This window comes from Chiloscyllium plagiosum, chromosome 25 (genome assembly GCF_004010195.1).
Source record: "Chiloscyllium plagiosum isolate BGI_BamShark_2017 chromosome 25, ASM401019v2, whole genome shotgun sequence".
NCBI classification, from domain to species: domain Eukaryota; kingdom Metazoa; phylum Chordata; class Chondrichthyes; order Orectolobiformes; family Hemiscylliidae; genus Chiloscyllium; species Chiloscyllium plagiosum.
This window is the reverse complement of record NC_057734.1, coordinates 40,974,286-40,989,641: the sequence shown is the minus strand read 5'-3', so window position 1 is coordinate 40,989,641 and position 15,356 is coordinate 40,974,286. Positions and strand designations below refer to the sequence as shown.

General features: G+C 40.6%; 2 protein-coding genes across 6 annotated transcripts in view; one reads left to right on the top strand and one right to left on the bottom strand.

Moving 5' to 3' along the window:
* The window catches only part of rnf10 (ring finger protein 10), a 32,141-nt gene extending 30,715 nt beyond the window's left edge, over positions 1 to 1,426 (top strand). For all 5 annotated transcript variants that reach the window (XM_043715953.1, XM_043715950.1, XM_043715952.1 and 2 more), the window contains one exon: positions 602 to 1,426. In XM_043715953.1, the coding sequence (XP_043571888.1) occupies positions 602 to 675 (74 nt within the window). In that variant the 3' untranslated portion in view covers positions 676 to 1,426. The remainder of the gene's footprint in view (positions 1 to 601) is intronic.
* A 1,589-nt stretch (positions 1,427 to 3,015) lies between these two features.
* On the bottom strand, positions 3,016 to 13,087 carry pop5 (POP5 homolog, ribonuclease P/MRP subunit). Its single transcript, XM_043715956.1, has 5 exons — positions 12,982 to 13,087; positions 7,276 to 7,418; positions 3,818 to 3,967; positions 3,573 to 3,656; positions 3,016 to 3,148 (listed from the first exon to the last, which is right to left on the bottom strand). The coding sequence occupies exons 1-5, from the start codon at positions 12,999 to 13,001 to the stop codon at positions 3,048 to 3,050; spliced, it is 498 nt and encodes a 165-aa protein (XP_043571891.1). The 5' UTR covers positions 13,002 to 13,087; the 3' UTR covers positions 3,016 to 3,047.
* Between the last annotated feature and the right edge of the window lie 2,269 nt (positions 13,088 to 15,356).

Sequence of the window (15,356 nt, the reverse complement as noted above, 5' to 3'; positions counted from 1 at the left end):
AAACAAAGAACAGTCAGGGAATTCCTAGAAGCATGGCACTCATCCACAAACTCCATCAACAAACACATAGACCTGGACCCAATATACTGGCCACTACAGCGGACAGCTGAAACTGACAACCGGAAGCGGCAGGGACAGGCCACTATAAATGCCAGAGGAAACACCACAGAAGCGCTTCACAGGAGGCTCCCAAGCACTGAGGATGTCACCTAGACAGGGGACAAAATGTTTGCAATAAAAATTTCCAGCTCGGCGAACAGAACCACAACAGTCTTTTGGTAATATATTTGACTTTGCCTAGATGCATGAAAAGGCATTAGGACTAGTGAGAATCTTTCATATATACAGTAAGAATAATCAGATCTTGCTGAGAAGCTGTAAAAAGGTGTTTTTGTATTCTTTCAAAATCCACATCTTACACTTGGCTACTCTTCAGCTTGAGTGATTTAATTTGTCATTTAGCAAAATGTTTTTAAAAAAAAACTGGTGAATAATGCTCCCAGTGTACCAATGAAATGAACAAAATACTTAGCAAACAATTAACTTTAAAAGTAGGGATGTGGACATTTTTCCTCTAATTATGGATCCTTTTCTCTTGCAGAGGAGAGGAATCGGAAAAAGAAGAAAAAAAAGCAGATGTTGCTCTTCAGTACTTCAGTAGTTCACACAAAGTAATGTAGGCAATCATTGCCCATATCACCCATTTCAGAATCCCAGGCAGCCAGTGCCTGTATTTGCATTCATTGCTGTCTGTGCAAAAATAATTTTGTTTGCTGCTATAGTTTGAATTTTTGGTTGTATTTCAAATCTGGAAGATTACAACATTGGCAATTGTTTGAGTGGCTTGTCATTGAAAGTTTGCCTCCTGTTTTATGTATACAGGTTTCACAGCTTTGAGGTTAAACATCATAACCAATTTATATAGCTTGTGACATGGGACTTTTTTAAACAAGGGAAATTCCAATAAAATCTGGAGCTTAACTTCTGTTATGTGGACAGTGGGGGCTAATTTCTTTTGCTGTTATCACCCTCTACCCCAATTATTTTGTAAATAATTGGCACTTTATTTTCTTTCAGCTAATATTTGTCATTGTTAGTCAGGTGGTGTTTTGGCCCATCTTATCCCTTCCACCATCACTGAAGATTTGCAAAATATTCTGCACCTCAAAATCAAATGAATCAGTGATAAACATTGGGCCTGTAAGTATCACTCCTAACAAGGTTATGCTACTGGTGGCACAATATAAATTAAAATTAGCTGGAGTTTCCCTTTTTTGAAAATTTTAATTTGAAAAGTATCTTTTTAAAAAAGTGACTGTCAAGTATCTAATGAAGTGTTGAGTTCAGCTTTGTTACTTCTACCCTTCACCCTTTTTTTTCATGCAACAGCAGAGTAATAGATGCAATAAAAGACTCTTATGCAGTGTGTTCATTTTCTGCCTTCTCCCATAAACGGGTCAATGCCTACTGCATGATGCTCTGGAAAACCATAGCCGATCACTTAGAATGACCAGTTTCTCTCATATAATTGGAATCTTTAGATCTCATTTAGTTTGAGGGAATAGTTAGTCAATCCTGGCACATCTGACCAGGAAAACCACTGTTCTGCCCTAGAAAAATAATTTACACAAGGCTTCTTTTACTGGCTTTCCCTTTTCTTCAACTTAATGCCATTGTTTATCAACCTGCTCAGCTGTTATTACACACCTTTTGGAGCAGGTGCAACTTGAGCCTAGACCTTCTGGCTCAAAGAAACACTAACACTGCACTAATAGCCATCTAAACCAATGAAATAAAACTTAGAAATAATCAAACTGATCTTCTGCACCAGTAGCTAAGTATATTGCAACAATGACTAATTGTTGTAAGATGTTTCCCTTTTAAGCACCACTATTTCTTGACTTTTGTCCATGACTAATTTTTTTAATGCTGTATTGCAATTGGTGCAAGCACAAGGGTTTTAAATGATCTCGAACATTCCCAAATTCAAGTTTAGTCTAAGGAGATGAGTACACCCAGCTCCAATTGTGAACATTGTTACTTCTGTACATATTATATTTCACATTCCGATGTCCTGCAGCATATAGGTTTGTAATTTGATAACTACATGGTAAGCTTAAAATGAGAGTATGAACAACTGCATTGAAAAATGCTTTTTACTTTGATTTTATGGGCAGTATTAATTGAAGAAATGGACTAATAGATAATATCTTAAAGAAAAGAAACTATATTTAATTTTGTAGGCTTACTCTGAAATCCTCAAGGCACAGATTGTTAACCTAAGTTGGGTGTAGGTTGCAGAGAGTCTGATAGATCAAGTATTTGATTGAGTTTTACTAGCTGAGCCAAATTTGTAGCCTTGATTATACATCAACTACAACAAGCAATAATATTTCTTCAAATTCATTTGTGGATTAAAAGTTACACAGGCAATATCAGCAGTAATCACCCATTTTTAAGTGGCCTAATAGTCAATGGTTTATTAGCCATTTTAAAAATCAACTTTTGGCTATGGGGAGCTCTCTTTGGCCGGTATAGATAAGGATGACATTTCTTTTCCTGATGGATATAATGAACCAGGTGGGTTTTTAATAATCATTTAGTTTCATGATACGATTACTGATAGCAAATTTAGTTCAATTAAATAAAGCTGAACTACACCTAACTGTTGTGGTTTAAGCCCAAAGTAACATGATTTATTTAAACTGCCCCAGAGATGACCTAGCAAGGTTTTCATTTGGAAGGTAGCTTACCATATAAGTGCCAACTTTTCATCTTTAAGACTATGCCTACAAAGGCTAAGCATCCAATAGCAAATATCATTCTGGACTAGTTTTTAATCACTTCAGTCCGTGCAATAAAAGTTCTTTTCCACTACAAGGCTGCCCTAATGAAAAGAAGTGAGGTGTTTAACAGTGAAGAATGGTCTGGGGTGTTGCAAGCTCTAAATCTGAACTAAAGATTATTCAATTTTCAACACCATGATTGTTCAGATGGAACAAATACCACAATGCAGTTCTTGCTGTTTTGCAGTTTATTTTCATAACTTAATTCACATCTGTCTCTTCATCTTGATACTTCAATTGCTCTTGCTCCATTTCTTTCAGTGAACAACTCAAGATTGACCTTTGAATGGATTCCCTCTCCCCTGAAAACAAAAGTGAAAAGACATTAAAAGCATCTGTTTGGATGGGTCAAAAAAGTTGAGGTTTTGTATAAGATCTTAAGGTTTCAATTAAGTCTGCTGAAATCATCACCACATGATAAAAGTGGTACCTTAGCAGAGAAAGCAGTCAATATACTCAAGTGACCTTTTTTCCATAAAAGAAGTCAACATTGTAGCTGATTTAACCAAATAGTTTTTGTCAGACTTGATTAGTGTCTCACCTGTCTGATTCACACATTACTGGTGCTTCAATAATTTCTCTGATAGAGGTATTTTAGCTTTATCTATTGGAGGGATATCTGGAGGTGATCCTTTAAACAAGGCATTTAAAAAGGAAACAATTGTTTTGAAAATGGATAGTGGAAATGGGAAGCCACAGTACTAACTCAAAGTAAAAGTTTCTCACCTTTGGTTTTACAGTCTTTCAGGAGGAGGAGCAATTGCTTGCGGTTATACTGGATGAGGAACTTCTGGCAGGTTCGGATAGTACCTCAAAAGACCAGAATTCATTAATAGTGCAGTTTTAAGGACAACTTAGGATTTAAAAGTTTAAAAAGCAAGAGTTTTTTAGGGTATTAGACTCAAACTTAACTTAAAACAGGTGTAACAACTCAATAGCCAATTCTGCATCAGAAGTTTCATCATTCCTACCTCCCACATGCAGTGTGCTGAAGGAACAGGGGTACTTTTGGTTCTTGCTCTCCAGGAAAGTGATGAACTGCAGGGCGGACCATAACAGTCGGTAGAAATCTTTCCGACATCTCAATAAGACTATCCCTGTGTAGGCATTTAGATACTTGACTGGGAGAGAAGAGAAAAAAAATCAGTAACACATACATGTGAACTGTCCATTGTATTTTTTAATACCATGGCTTGCTGGGGTCCAAAGCAGAATGTGCATTAATTACTCAATCCTAGAAGAAAAAGATTGGGCTGGCACAAATATGATTGGCTTCCGTTTTCAACAAAGGTCACCCATAATCTCCATTTTAGTTCCACAGATTTTCTCACTTAGAATAATGCAGAGGAGGCCCCTTGTAAATGTTGAGTCAATGTTCCACAGTAGTCCTACAAATAAGTGTGTATTCAATTCCCTTTTGAAGTTTCTCTTCAATCTGCTTTATCACTTTAAAATGTTTTGAAAGCAAAATCACCCTCCCTTCTCCTGGTAGTATCCTTATCAAAATTCTAAATGTTGACTTCTTTGATCACTGACTCTCTTGGGATGAAAACCATTTCTCTTTTTTAAAAAAAAACAAACATTCTTAAGCTGCTTTGTTGAGAAGGACAAATGGCTGTTTGACAAGTTAATCACTGAAGGATATTTGTTGAATTGTGGGCTGTGCTCGCAGCAAAGTAGATGAAATTAGTTATTCCAAAAATCACATGCAAAGAACGATAGTTGCTAAAGTTTTTGTTTTCCCAGTTGGTTGTTACAGCAATGTTTAGTGCATTCATTCTTTGCTTCATCGTGTACATCACTACTTAACCCTTCTGAATTTTTGGGAAGCAAAGGAATAGGAGAGGACTATTTTTTCAAGAAAGGCTTCTTCAAAACTAATGAACTCATACATTTACTATAGATACTGGATGCATAGGGCTATTTTATAAGAATATAGTTTGAATGTAACATGTTTCAGCATTATATAGGACAGGAGTTATTGGTAAGCAGAGAACAAAAGTATAAAATCTCATTCTGCCAATTATATACAATCACTGATCAGTTATTTTGAACATCAAGGAGTGCTCATTGCTGGGTAAGAATTAGAGCACAATATGCTCAAACTATTGCAAACAAAAGACGGAATTCAACTGCAAGTCCAACTCTAGTTTTACATAAAGACTTCAGGTGCCTTTAAGACCAGCCAAACAGCAGCTCCATTTCTAATTTTATAGCTAATGAATGGAAGTGGCTAAAGGAAGTGGAAAAGTGCACAAACATCAAAATGTTCTATGGGTGTTGCATCACAAATGATTCTTGGGAAGCACAAGCAGATGAACTTGAACCTGGGTCTTCTAGCCTAGAAATAGGCACATTGATGTGTCAAGAGCTTCTCTAACATTCATCCTTCCCTAAATAAAAGGTGACCAGTACTACACAAGGATTTCTAGATGTGTTCTGAGTGCTCAAGCTTCTGTACTTATGTAGTTCTAATGGTAAACTATGTTCTATAGTTTTCTCAATTAAATGTTGTACTAGCACATCACTAGCGTATGGCGGGGTGGGGGAGGGGGGAGAAAGAGGTGCCAATGGTAGGTTTCTTAGCAAAATCAATGTTAGATAGATGGTAATATATCTAACATGGATTAACTTTTTTTTTCCTCCGACAGCTCAGGAGTAGATGTCATTCCTCCTTTGGAAGACTGCTACTGGGATACCACAAGGATTAGTATTTGAGCCCAAACTATTCACACTATAATCAAGGGATTGAGTTAGTAATGAAATGTAATATTTCCAAATATGCAGATATACATAGCTAAGTTAAGAATGTGTTTGGAGGAAGATTTGGACAGTATTAGTAAGTGGGCAAAAGCATCTGGAATATAACTTATGAAGTTGTCAACTCTTATAGGACAAAGTTTTGTTTTTTGGAGAGTGTTAGGATTGGAAAGTAGTTGTGCAAAAGGACCTGGGTTCCTTGTTAACATGCGGGTGCAGCAAGCTATTAGGAAGGTTAATGTAATGTTAGCCTTTATTGAAAGAGCATGAGAGTTCAGGAATAGTGACATGTTGCCTCAATTGTATAGTAGTTTCATCTGGAGTACTATGCAGATTTGATCTCCTCAAGATATTGTTGCATACCCTCTATGGCAATAAAGGTTCGCTAGACTGGTTCCTGGATAGTGGGACTTTCATAAGAAATTACATGCCCAGTCTGCCCTTCTCCAGCATTTTGAGAAATGAGAATTTCACTGAAACCTACAAAAGTCTTAGGGGATAGATATAGTAGATGCAGGGAACAGGTTTCTACTATTTGTGAAGTGTACAATCACTGGGCCATCTTAAAAATAAGGGGAAATAACATTTCAGACAAATGAGAAATTCTTGTATGGGGCTTTACAAATCTTTAAATATTATGCTTCCACAGCTGACAAGTAGAAAATTCTAGAGGGTGGTAGATTTGATTGTGCAAGTGTTATGGGGTTAGTGTGTAAAGGACAGTGAATTGTTTCTAAGCCTTGCTCGTTAAGTGGTTGAGCAGGGCTTGATGGGCTGAATAACCTATTCCCTTTCCAGAAATATTCTTTTTCTGGTCAGCTCGTGTGTGTATATATAAAAATAATATCACACACAATGTTAATGAAAATGTTCAGCGATCCTGAAAGCTTCTATGAACTCATCTAGGCAACCTCTGCCCACTTGACTTTACCAGCCAACGCATGGATTAAAATTCCCCTTTATTATTGTCAAACTTTTCTAACACTTCCACCTTAATGTGTAGTTCCTGTTAAGGAGCCTGTATTCCACTCCTCCAGGTAACTCAATGTTTTTACATCCTGGCTTCCTGAAATTAGGATATCCTTCTTTTGCTAATACGTCCCTTTCCTGGCCTCCTGTCCTTAAATGCCTTACACTGTTGATTCAGGTCCCAATCCATGTCATTCCTGCAGCCATGTCTAAAATGGCTACTGCATTGTACTTATTTCTATTCACTTTCTCCAAATACTATGTTTACTCAAACAATTTTTTGTAAGTTATCTTTTCTGTTGGTTTGATTCGTCTGTCCCATCTGTCAGTTTATTTTCTGCATTAAGACTTTTCTCTTTTGCCTTAACTTCTGTTTGCTTTCTTAAATTTGATCTCTCTTCCCCACTATTGTGCTTAAAACTTTCCTCCTTCCCTAGTTAGACAGTTGACAAGAATACCAGTCTAGCAGAGTTAAAAATTCAGTAGATGAAACAAATGAATTTGAAAGGGTGTGATTTCTAGCAGCATCAAGTGGTATGAGGAAGAACACTGACCACTTATTTCCACCAATTGACACTGGTTGCACATCTGCAACAGTACAAATAACTCAGTATAAGAGTGCAAGATAGCGATTCAGATTTTTCCCCAACATGTTGTATTCAGTCCCTTCAACTTTGATTGTCAACCTTCTGTTACAAACCTGCCAGAGATAATGAGCAACAGCCATATCCAAAGTCACCATGTACTTGAATGATTGCATCTTTGACTCTTTTATAGATATTCTTCTCCTCGATACAGTGCCGAAACTGTGGATTCTCGAACACTATCTCACATAACAGGTATCTGTATTTGGAGAAATATCACATTTACTTGGATATCTGAAATGGTCTCTGCACTGTTTCACTCAACTTTATGTACAATTGACTTATCCACTAAACCTTTCTCTAATCATTTTAAAATTATGCACCCTTTTTGATAGCCAGAGACTTTTTTCTCAGGGTGGAAATGGATATCCATTATATCTATGCTTATCATTTTATTGAACTATTGAGTCACCTCTCATCCTCCTTTTCTCCTGTAAGAAAAACCCTAGCTCTTTCGATCTTTCTCCATAAGACATGTCTTGCAGTCCAAGTAGCATCCTGGTAAATTTCTCCACCCTTTAAGTTTCCACATCCATTCATTGAGGTGGCTAGAACTCAATATTCCAAGTGTGGTCGAACCAGGGCTTTGACCTGCAGCATAACCTTGCGATTCTTAAACTCAATCCCCCATTAATGAAAGCCAATATACCACACACCACAAAAATTATCAACTTGGCTGGCAACTTTGTTGGATCTATGGATGCGTACCCCAAGATCCCTCTCTTCCTTCATATTGCCAAGAATCCTGCTTTTAACCCTGTAATCTGCATTCAAGTTAAGTCTTACAAAATGAGTCACTTCACTCTTCCAGGTTGAACTCTATTTGCTACTTCTCAGCTCAGCTCTACATCCTGTAATGTGCCATTGCAATCTACAACAGCCCTCGACTCCAACTTTGGTGTCACCAAACCTACTAACCCATTCTTTCACTTACTCATCCAAGTCATTCATTAAAAAAAAATCACAGAACTGAGATTCCAGAACAGATCCCTGCAGAACACCACTGTCACCAAGCTCCAGGCTGAATGCTTTCCATCTACTACCACCCTCTGTCTTCTATCAGCCAGCCAATTCTGCATCCCGACAACCAAATTCCCCTGTGTCCTGTAGCCTACCATGAGAGAACCTTATCATATGCCTTGCTAAACTCCATATACACCACATCCACTGCTCTACCTTCAATGCATTTTGGCACATCCTCAAAGAATTTAATAAGGCTTATGAGGCATGCCTGGCCCTTGAAGCCTCTCAATCAAGCTAAGCTTTTCCAAATAATACATCCTGTTTCTCAATCTTCTCCAATAATTTGCCCACTACTCCCATAAGATTGACAGGTCTTTAATTCTGTTATCCCTATTCCCTTTCTTGAACAAAGGGAGTAACATTTGTCACCCTCCAATCATCTGGTATTACTCCAGTGGACAGGATGCAAACATCATTGCCAAAGCAGCAGCAACCTCTTCCCTCACTTGCTGGAGTAACCTCATATCCTGTTTGGCCCAAGGGACTTATCTATGCCATATTTTTCAAAATTTCCACCTTAACATCAACCTGTTTACACTGTCCTCAAAATGACCAGGTCTCTCTCAGTAGTGAATACTGAAGTGAAGTATTCATTAAGGACTTCCTCTGACTGCAGGCACAAGTTCCCTCCACTATTTCTGATCAGCCCTACCCTCAGTCTGGTCGTCCTCTCGTTCCTCAAATGTAGAACACTTTGGGATTTTCCTTAATTCTACCTGCCAAGATGTTTTCATGCCCCCTGCTACCTCTAAGTCCATTCTTCAGTTCCTTCCTGGCTACCTGATAACCTTCTAGAGCCCTGTCTGATCATTGCCTCCTCAACATTCGCTTCCTTCCTCCTCCTGACTAGATGTTCCATATCTCTTGTCATCCAAGGCTCCTTCACCCTGCTATCCCTTCTTTGCTTCAGTGGTTCAAACCTATCCAGTACTCGCAACCAGTGCTTCCTACACAACCTGCACATTTCTGAAATATCTTGTGTTCACTGCATCCAGTGTGGTCTACTCTGTATTTGAGAAAGCAAATGCAAACTGACCGCTTTGCAAAACACCTCTGGTATGTGTACAAGCATAACCCTGACCTTCCTGTAGCTGGTCATTTTAACAGCATCCTGCTCACAAACCCACTTGTCTGTCCTCGGCATGCTGCAGTGTTTCAGCAAACTACAGCACAAACTGGAGGAAGAACATCTCATCGTCAGACTAGGCACTTTACAGCCTTCTGGACTTAATATTGAGTTCAGCACCTTCAAACTGTGAGCCAACTTTAGCTTGTTACCATGTTCTTTCCCCTCCCCACATCTTACTGTCCTTTCAAGTTTGGCAACACCATTGTTCTACCATTCTCACATTCCAATTACTTAATCTGAACCCTACACTCACCGCTCTTTTTTCTTCCCTCCCCCTCCCAAAAGAAACTATAATATAAATACTGGGGGCTAACAAAAGGAGTAGCCATGGGCACCCGCATGGGCCCCAGCTATGCCTGCCTCTTCGTAGGGTATGTGGAACAATCCATCTTCCGCAACTACACTGGCCCCACCACCCCATCTTTTCCTTCGCTACATTGATGACTGTATCGGCGCTACCTCGTGCTCCCACGAGGAGGTTGAACAGTTCATCCACTACACTAACATCTTCCACCCCGACCTCAAATTCACCTGGACAGTCTCGGACTCCTCCCTCCCCTTCCTAGACCTTTCTGTTTCTATCTCAGGCGACCGAATCAACACGGACATCTACTACAAACCAACCGACTCCCACAGCTACCTGGACTACACCTCCTCCCATCCTGCCCCCTGTAAAAACGCCATCCCATTCTCCCAATTCCTTCGTCTCCGCCGCATCTGCTCCCAGGAGGACCAGTTCAAAATACGCACAACACAGACGGCCTCCTTCTTCAAGGACCGCAATTACCCCCCCCGACGTGGTCGACGGTGCCCTCCACCGCATCTCCTCCACTTCCCGCTCCCCCGCCCTTGAGCCCCGCCCCTCCAACCACCACCAGGACAGAACCCCACTGGTCCTCACCTACCACCCCACCAATCTCCATGTACAGCGCATCACCCGCCGTCACTTCCGCCACCTCCAAACAGACCCCAGCACCAAGGATATATTTCCCTCCCCACCCCTATCAGCTTTCCGTAGAGACCACTCCCTCCGCGACTCCCTCGTCAGTCCAACTCCCCTCCTCCAAGTCCCTCCTCCCTACCTTTTATCTTCTCCTGCTGAACACTCTCTGCTCATTCCTGAAGAAGGGCCCGTGCCCGAAACATCGAATCTCCTGTTCCCTGGATGCTGCCTGACCTGCTGTGCTGTTCCAGCAATAAAGTTTCAACTTTGATCTCCAGCATCTGCAGACCTCACTTTCTCCTCAATATCTATGGATGCCATCTGACCTGGTGATTTCCAAAATTTGTTGTTTTCACCTTGCCTGCAAGTTTTACTTGCAAAGGTGACCTTTCACCCTTCACAGCATGATCTTCTCCAGACTGAAGGAGGCACTTTAGCAACAAACACTAGAGGAAATCATGGCAGTTACTTTTAAGCAGAACAGAGTCCGATGTACAGCACAGAAACAGACCCTTCGGTCCAACTTGTCCATGCTGACCAGATATCCTGAATTAATCCAGTCCTATTTGCCAGCAGTTGGCCCGTATCCTTCCAAACCCTTCCTATTCATACACCCATACCGATAGGTTTTAAAATATGGTAATTGTACTAGCTTCCACTGCTTTCTCTGGCAGCTCATCCATTCACCACTCTGTACGAAAAAGTTGTCCTGAGATCCCTTCTATCTTTCTCCTCACCCTAAACCTATTCCCTCTAGTTCTAGCCTCCCCCACTCCAGGAAAAAGATCTTGGCTATTTATGCCCCTCATGATTTTAAACCTCTAAAGGTCACCCCTCAGCCTCTGCCACTCCAGGGATAACAGCCCCAGCCTGTTCAGCCTCTCCCTGTAGCTCTCCTCCTCCAATCCTAGCAACATCCTTGTAAATCTTTTCTGAACCCTTTCAAGTTTCACAACATTCTTATCAGAGGAAGACCAGAATTGCATGCAATATTACAAAAGTGGCCTAACCAGCATCCTGTACTCAAATGCTCTGTGCAATAAAGAAAAACATACTAAATGCCACCTTCACTATCCTATCAGCTTGTGACTCCACTTTCAAGGAGCTATGAACCTGCACTCCAAGAACATACTTGATGGGTTGAATAGCCTACACCCACTATTTATGGATTTGTGCAATTGTTATAATAATTTAACCCTTACAGGCTGCATGTCATTCGTGCAAGTTTATGCTGCTCTCCATTTTACAACAGTATCTAGAACTGTTTATAGATGCAACCTGAGTCATAGTCATACAGCATGGAAACAGACCCTTCAGTCCAACCAGTCAATGCTGACCATAACCCCACCTGCCTGTGTTTGGCCCTTATCCCTCCAAACAATTCTTACTCATACAAGTATCTTTTAAACTGTACCCACATTCACCACATCCTCAAAGTTCATTCTATGCCTGACCCACTATGTAAAAAAAAAATTGCCCCATTGTTTTTTAAATTTTTTTCTCTCCACTTAAAAATATGCCCCCAGTCTTGAAATCCCCCACCCTAGGGAAAAGACACCTCCATTCACCTTATGTATACCCTACGATTTTATGAGCCTCTATACAGTCACTCTTCAGCCCCCTATGCTTTAGTAAGTAGTCCCAGCCTATCCTTGTAACTCAAACCAGATTTAATCTCTGGATTCAGAATTGGTTGACTGACAAAAGGTAGAGAGTGGTTATAGATGAAAAGTATTCTGCCTGGAGTTCAGTGGTGGTCAGCGGGGCTGTTCTTGGGCCTCTGCTCTATGCAGTTTTTATGAATGACTTGGATGAGGAGGTTGAGGGGTGTGTTAATAAATTTGCCAATGACAAAGGTTGGCGGTACCGTTGATAGTATCGAGGGCTATTCCAAGCTGCAGCGTGAAATGACAGGATGCAGAGCTGGGCTGAGAAATGGCAAATGGAGTTCAACCAGGATAAATCGAAGTGATGTAATTTGGAACATCAAACTTGAATGCTGAATGTAGGATTAAAGACATTATTCTTGATAGTATGGTGGAATAGTGGGATCTTGGCATTCAAGTGCATAGATCCCTCAAAGTTGCCACCCAAGTGGATAGGGTCGCCAAGAGAGCATAGGCTGTTTTGTTTTCATTACTGGGAGATCAAGTTTAAGAGCCATGAGATTTTGCTGCAGCTCTACAAAACCCTGGTGAGGCCACACTTGGAATATTGTGTCCAGTTCTGATTGCCCTGTTACAAGAAAGATATAGGGTCTTTGGAGAGGATGCAAAGAAGGTTTACCAGATGTTGCCTGGACTGGAGGGCTTGTCTTACGAAGAGAGGTTGACTAAGCTTGAACTTTTCTCTCTGGAGCAGAGGAAGAGAGTAGAGCTGATCGAGGTGTACAAGGTAATGAGAGGCATTGATAGAGTCAATAGCCAGAGACTGTTCCCCAGGGCAGGATTGACTGCTACAAGGGGTCTCTCTCGCTTGAACAAAACAGCAAAATAATCCCGTTGAATGTCCTGTCACCTATTGTGTCTATGGGAAGGCCATTACACCTCTAGTAATAAAATAAAGCTGAACAGCAAGTCACAGTCTGGCTTCAGAAAGCTGGCAAACTGTCTACGTCCCCGCAAGATCACTACCTCCGAGTGTAAGAGCGGAGCTGAGCCCAATTACCTGGATTTGAAGCGAACCATTATAACCGCCTTCCCCCGGGCACGGCACAGCGGTACCACTTGCTACTGCGGAAATGTAACCATCTCACTGATTGACGACACAGCCAGCCAATCACCACAGAGAAAACGACAGCCGTCGGTACAGCTTCACCAATGGGCACAAAATGGAGGCGGGGTTCTCACTGGACTTCCGGGTATTGGCGGGACCGGTGCCTCCGGATCCAATATTAAGCAGCATTGAGTGTCGAGACACTAAGGATTATGTTATAGTTCTGGAGTAGTCGGGTCCTTGCCCAGAGATAGGGATACGGCTACTGTGCCACAAGAGACTTTTTATAATGCTTTAGGATAGATATTCTCTAATCAATCTGTTCAAACAATGGCATTCAACCTGGGGCTTAGGATCCACAACATTTTTGTGTGTACAATTGTTGAGCAGTTATTTTCGTTCCACATTTAATAGTGAACAGCTTTGTTGAGGTATTTATCCAATGCCAATGCTCGGTGCAGAGCTGTCCCAGTGTCCAGACTAACATTTCTTTACCAGTTTCGACAGAGAGCTGTTTGGTACAATTGGTCAAAATTGCTGCCTTCTTTCTGACAACATAGGTGTGCAACAGTCTGGCGCTGGATCTTTTGAAATGTTTGAACACCACGATGTAGAGAAATTTATAAATATAGGAATTTATTTGCTGGAAAACTGGGTGTCTGTTTCTTGTGCAGGTGAAACTGCAAGGTTGAAAGTAAATTTACCATAAAGAGTCAATCTTGATCCCTGAGAATATGAGGAGAAAGTGAGGACTGCAGATGCTGGAGATCAAAGTTGAAACTTTATTGCTGGAACAGCACAGCAGGTCAGGCAGCATCCAGGGAACAGGAGATTCGACGTTTCGGGCACAGGCCCTTCTTCAGGAATGAGCAGAGAGTGTTCAGCAGGAGAAGATAAAAGGTAGGGAGGAGGGACTTGGAGGAGGGGAGTTGGAAATGTCTTCTTCTTGACCTCTCCGCCTCCACCCTACTCCGACCTATCACCCTCACCTTGACCTCTTTCCACCTATCACATTTCCAACGCCCCTCCTCCAAGTCCCTCCTCCCTACCTTTTATCTTCTCCTGCTGAACACTCTCTGCTCATTCCTGAAGAAGGGCCTGTGCCCGAAACGTCGAATCTCCTGTTCCCTGGATGCTGCCTGACCTGCTGTGCTGTTCCAGCAATAAAGTTTCAACTTTGATATCCAAATGAATCCAACAAGAACTGGACCAAGCATATGTGGTACTCATAATCTTCTTCATCCTAAGTATACGCATGATTTTACTACAACTGCTAAGTATTTCATCAGTAATATTTTCAGCAACATAACACAAAACATCGCAGATAAGAAAAACTGCAGCATATTAACATGCCAAATTTCCCCTAAAGTAAATGCATTAAAATTCCATCAAATTTGACAATATTGTTATGTATTTGGCTTTAAGGGGTTAACACGTAGGGGGTTCCATACAACAGCCAAGCAGGGTGAGATCAATAGTTGTGATGTTGAGAAGATATGCTCTTCTTCATTAGGGTAAATAAAACCACAGAAAGTAGACAAAATCAAACACAAAATATTGCTGAGGAAAGGAGTGAACAAAGACAGAAATGGGAACTATTTAAATGTAAATCTATGATTCGCTCCAGTAATAATATCTAACAATATTCAATATCTAGGATCATACCAAAAGAGTACTTTGAAGTATTAAAGGGATTTTCTGCTATCTAGTGATCTCTGAGGCATGAAGTTTCCCTTTCTTGATATGTGCAAGATCAAGACAAACACTAGGCATACAGTAACAGTGATATCACCGCAGGGAGTTGGCAGCCAATTACACTGAAGTATTCTCAAACAGCAAATCAGAAAGTAAAATGCAGTAAAATCTTCTACTCAATTAAAATTTCCACAGAGTAAATACAAATCATCAGTGATACACATGGGATTAAAGTAGCTGAAATATCATAACTTTTTTTTAAATTTGAAAAAAACATTATTGCCATAATAATGGCAAAAAAGCATCCCAGTGATATAACATTAGATTTCTATGAGTAACTATTGAGTTATTAAAATTAAATTGCATTTATATAGTAACTGTTATGGCCACAGAAAGATCCAAAATGCTTTACAGCCAATAAAGTACTTTGGAAGTACAGTCAGTGTTGACACATAGCAGGCAATTTACATGTAGCAAGCTCCCACAAAAAGAAATGCTGTACTAATTATTGAAAAAATATTGACTATGACACCTGGAACAACTTTCTCATCAGTGGTGAGGTTCTGGAACCCACGAGTTCAAAGGGTAATACAGGCAAAAACCATAATCACATTAAAACATGCGGTGGAACA

Bases quoted from the DNA above. Each gene is read 5' to 3' on its own strand.
- pop5 (XM_043715956.1), bottom strand. From the start codon at position 13,001: ATGGTTCGCTTCAAATCCAG. The intron at 3,657-3,817 runs GTAGGAATGATG...TGGTCTTTTGAG, and splicing joins CAGCACACTGCATGTGGGAG to GTACTATCCGAACCTGCCAG. The intron at 3,149-3,572 runs GTGAGAAACTTT...TTTTGTTTTCAG, and splicing joins GAAAGACTGTAAAACCAAAG to GGGAGAGGGAATCCATTCAA.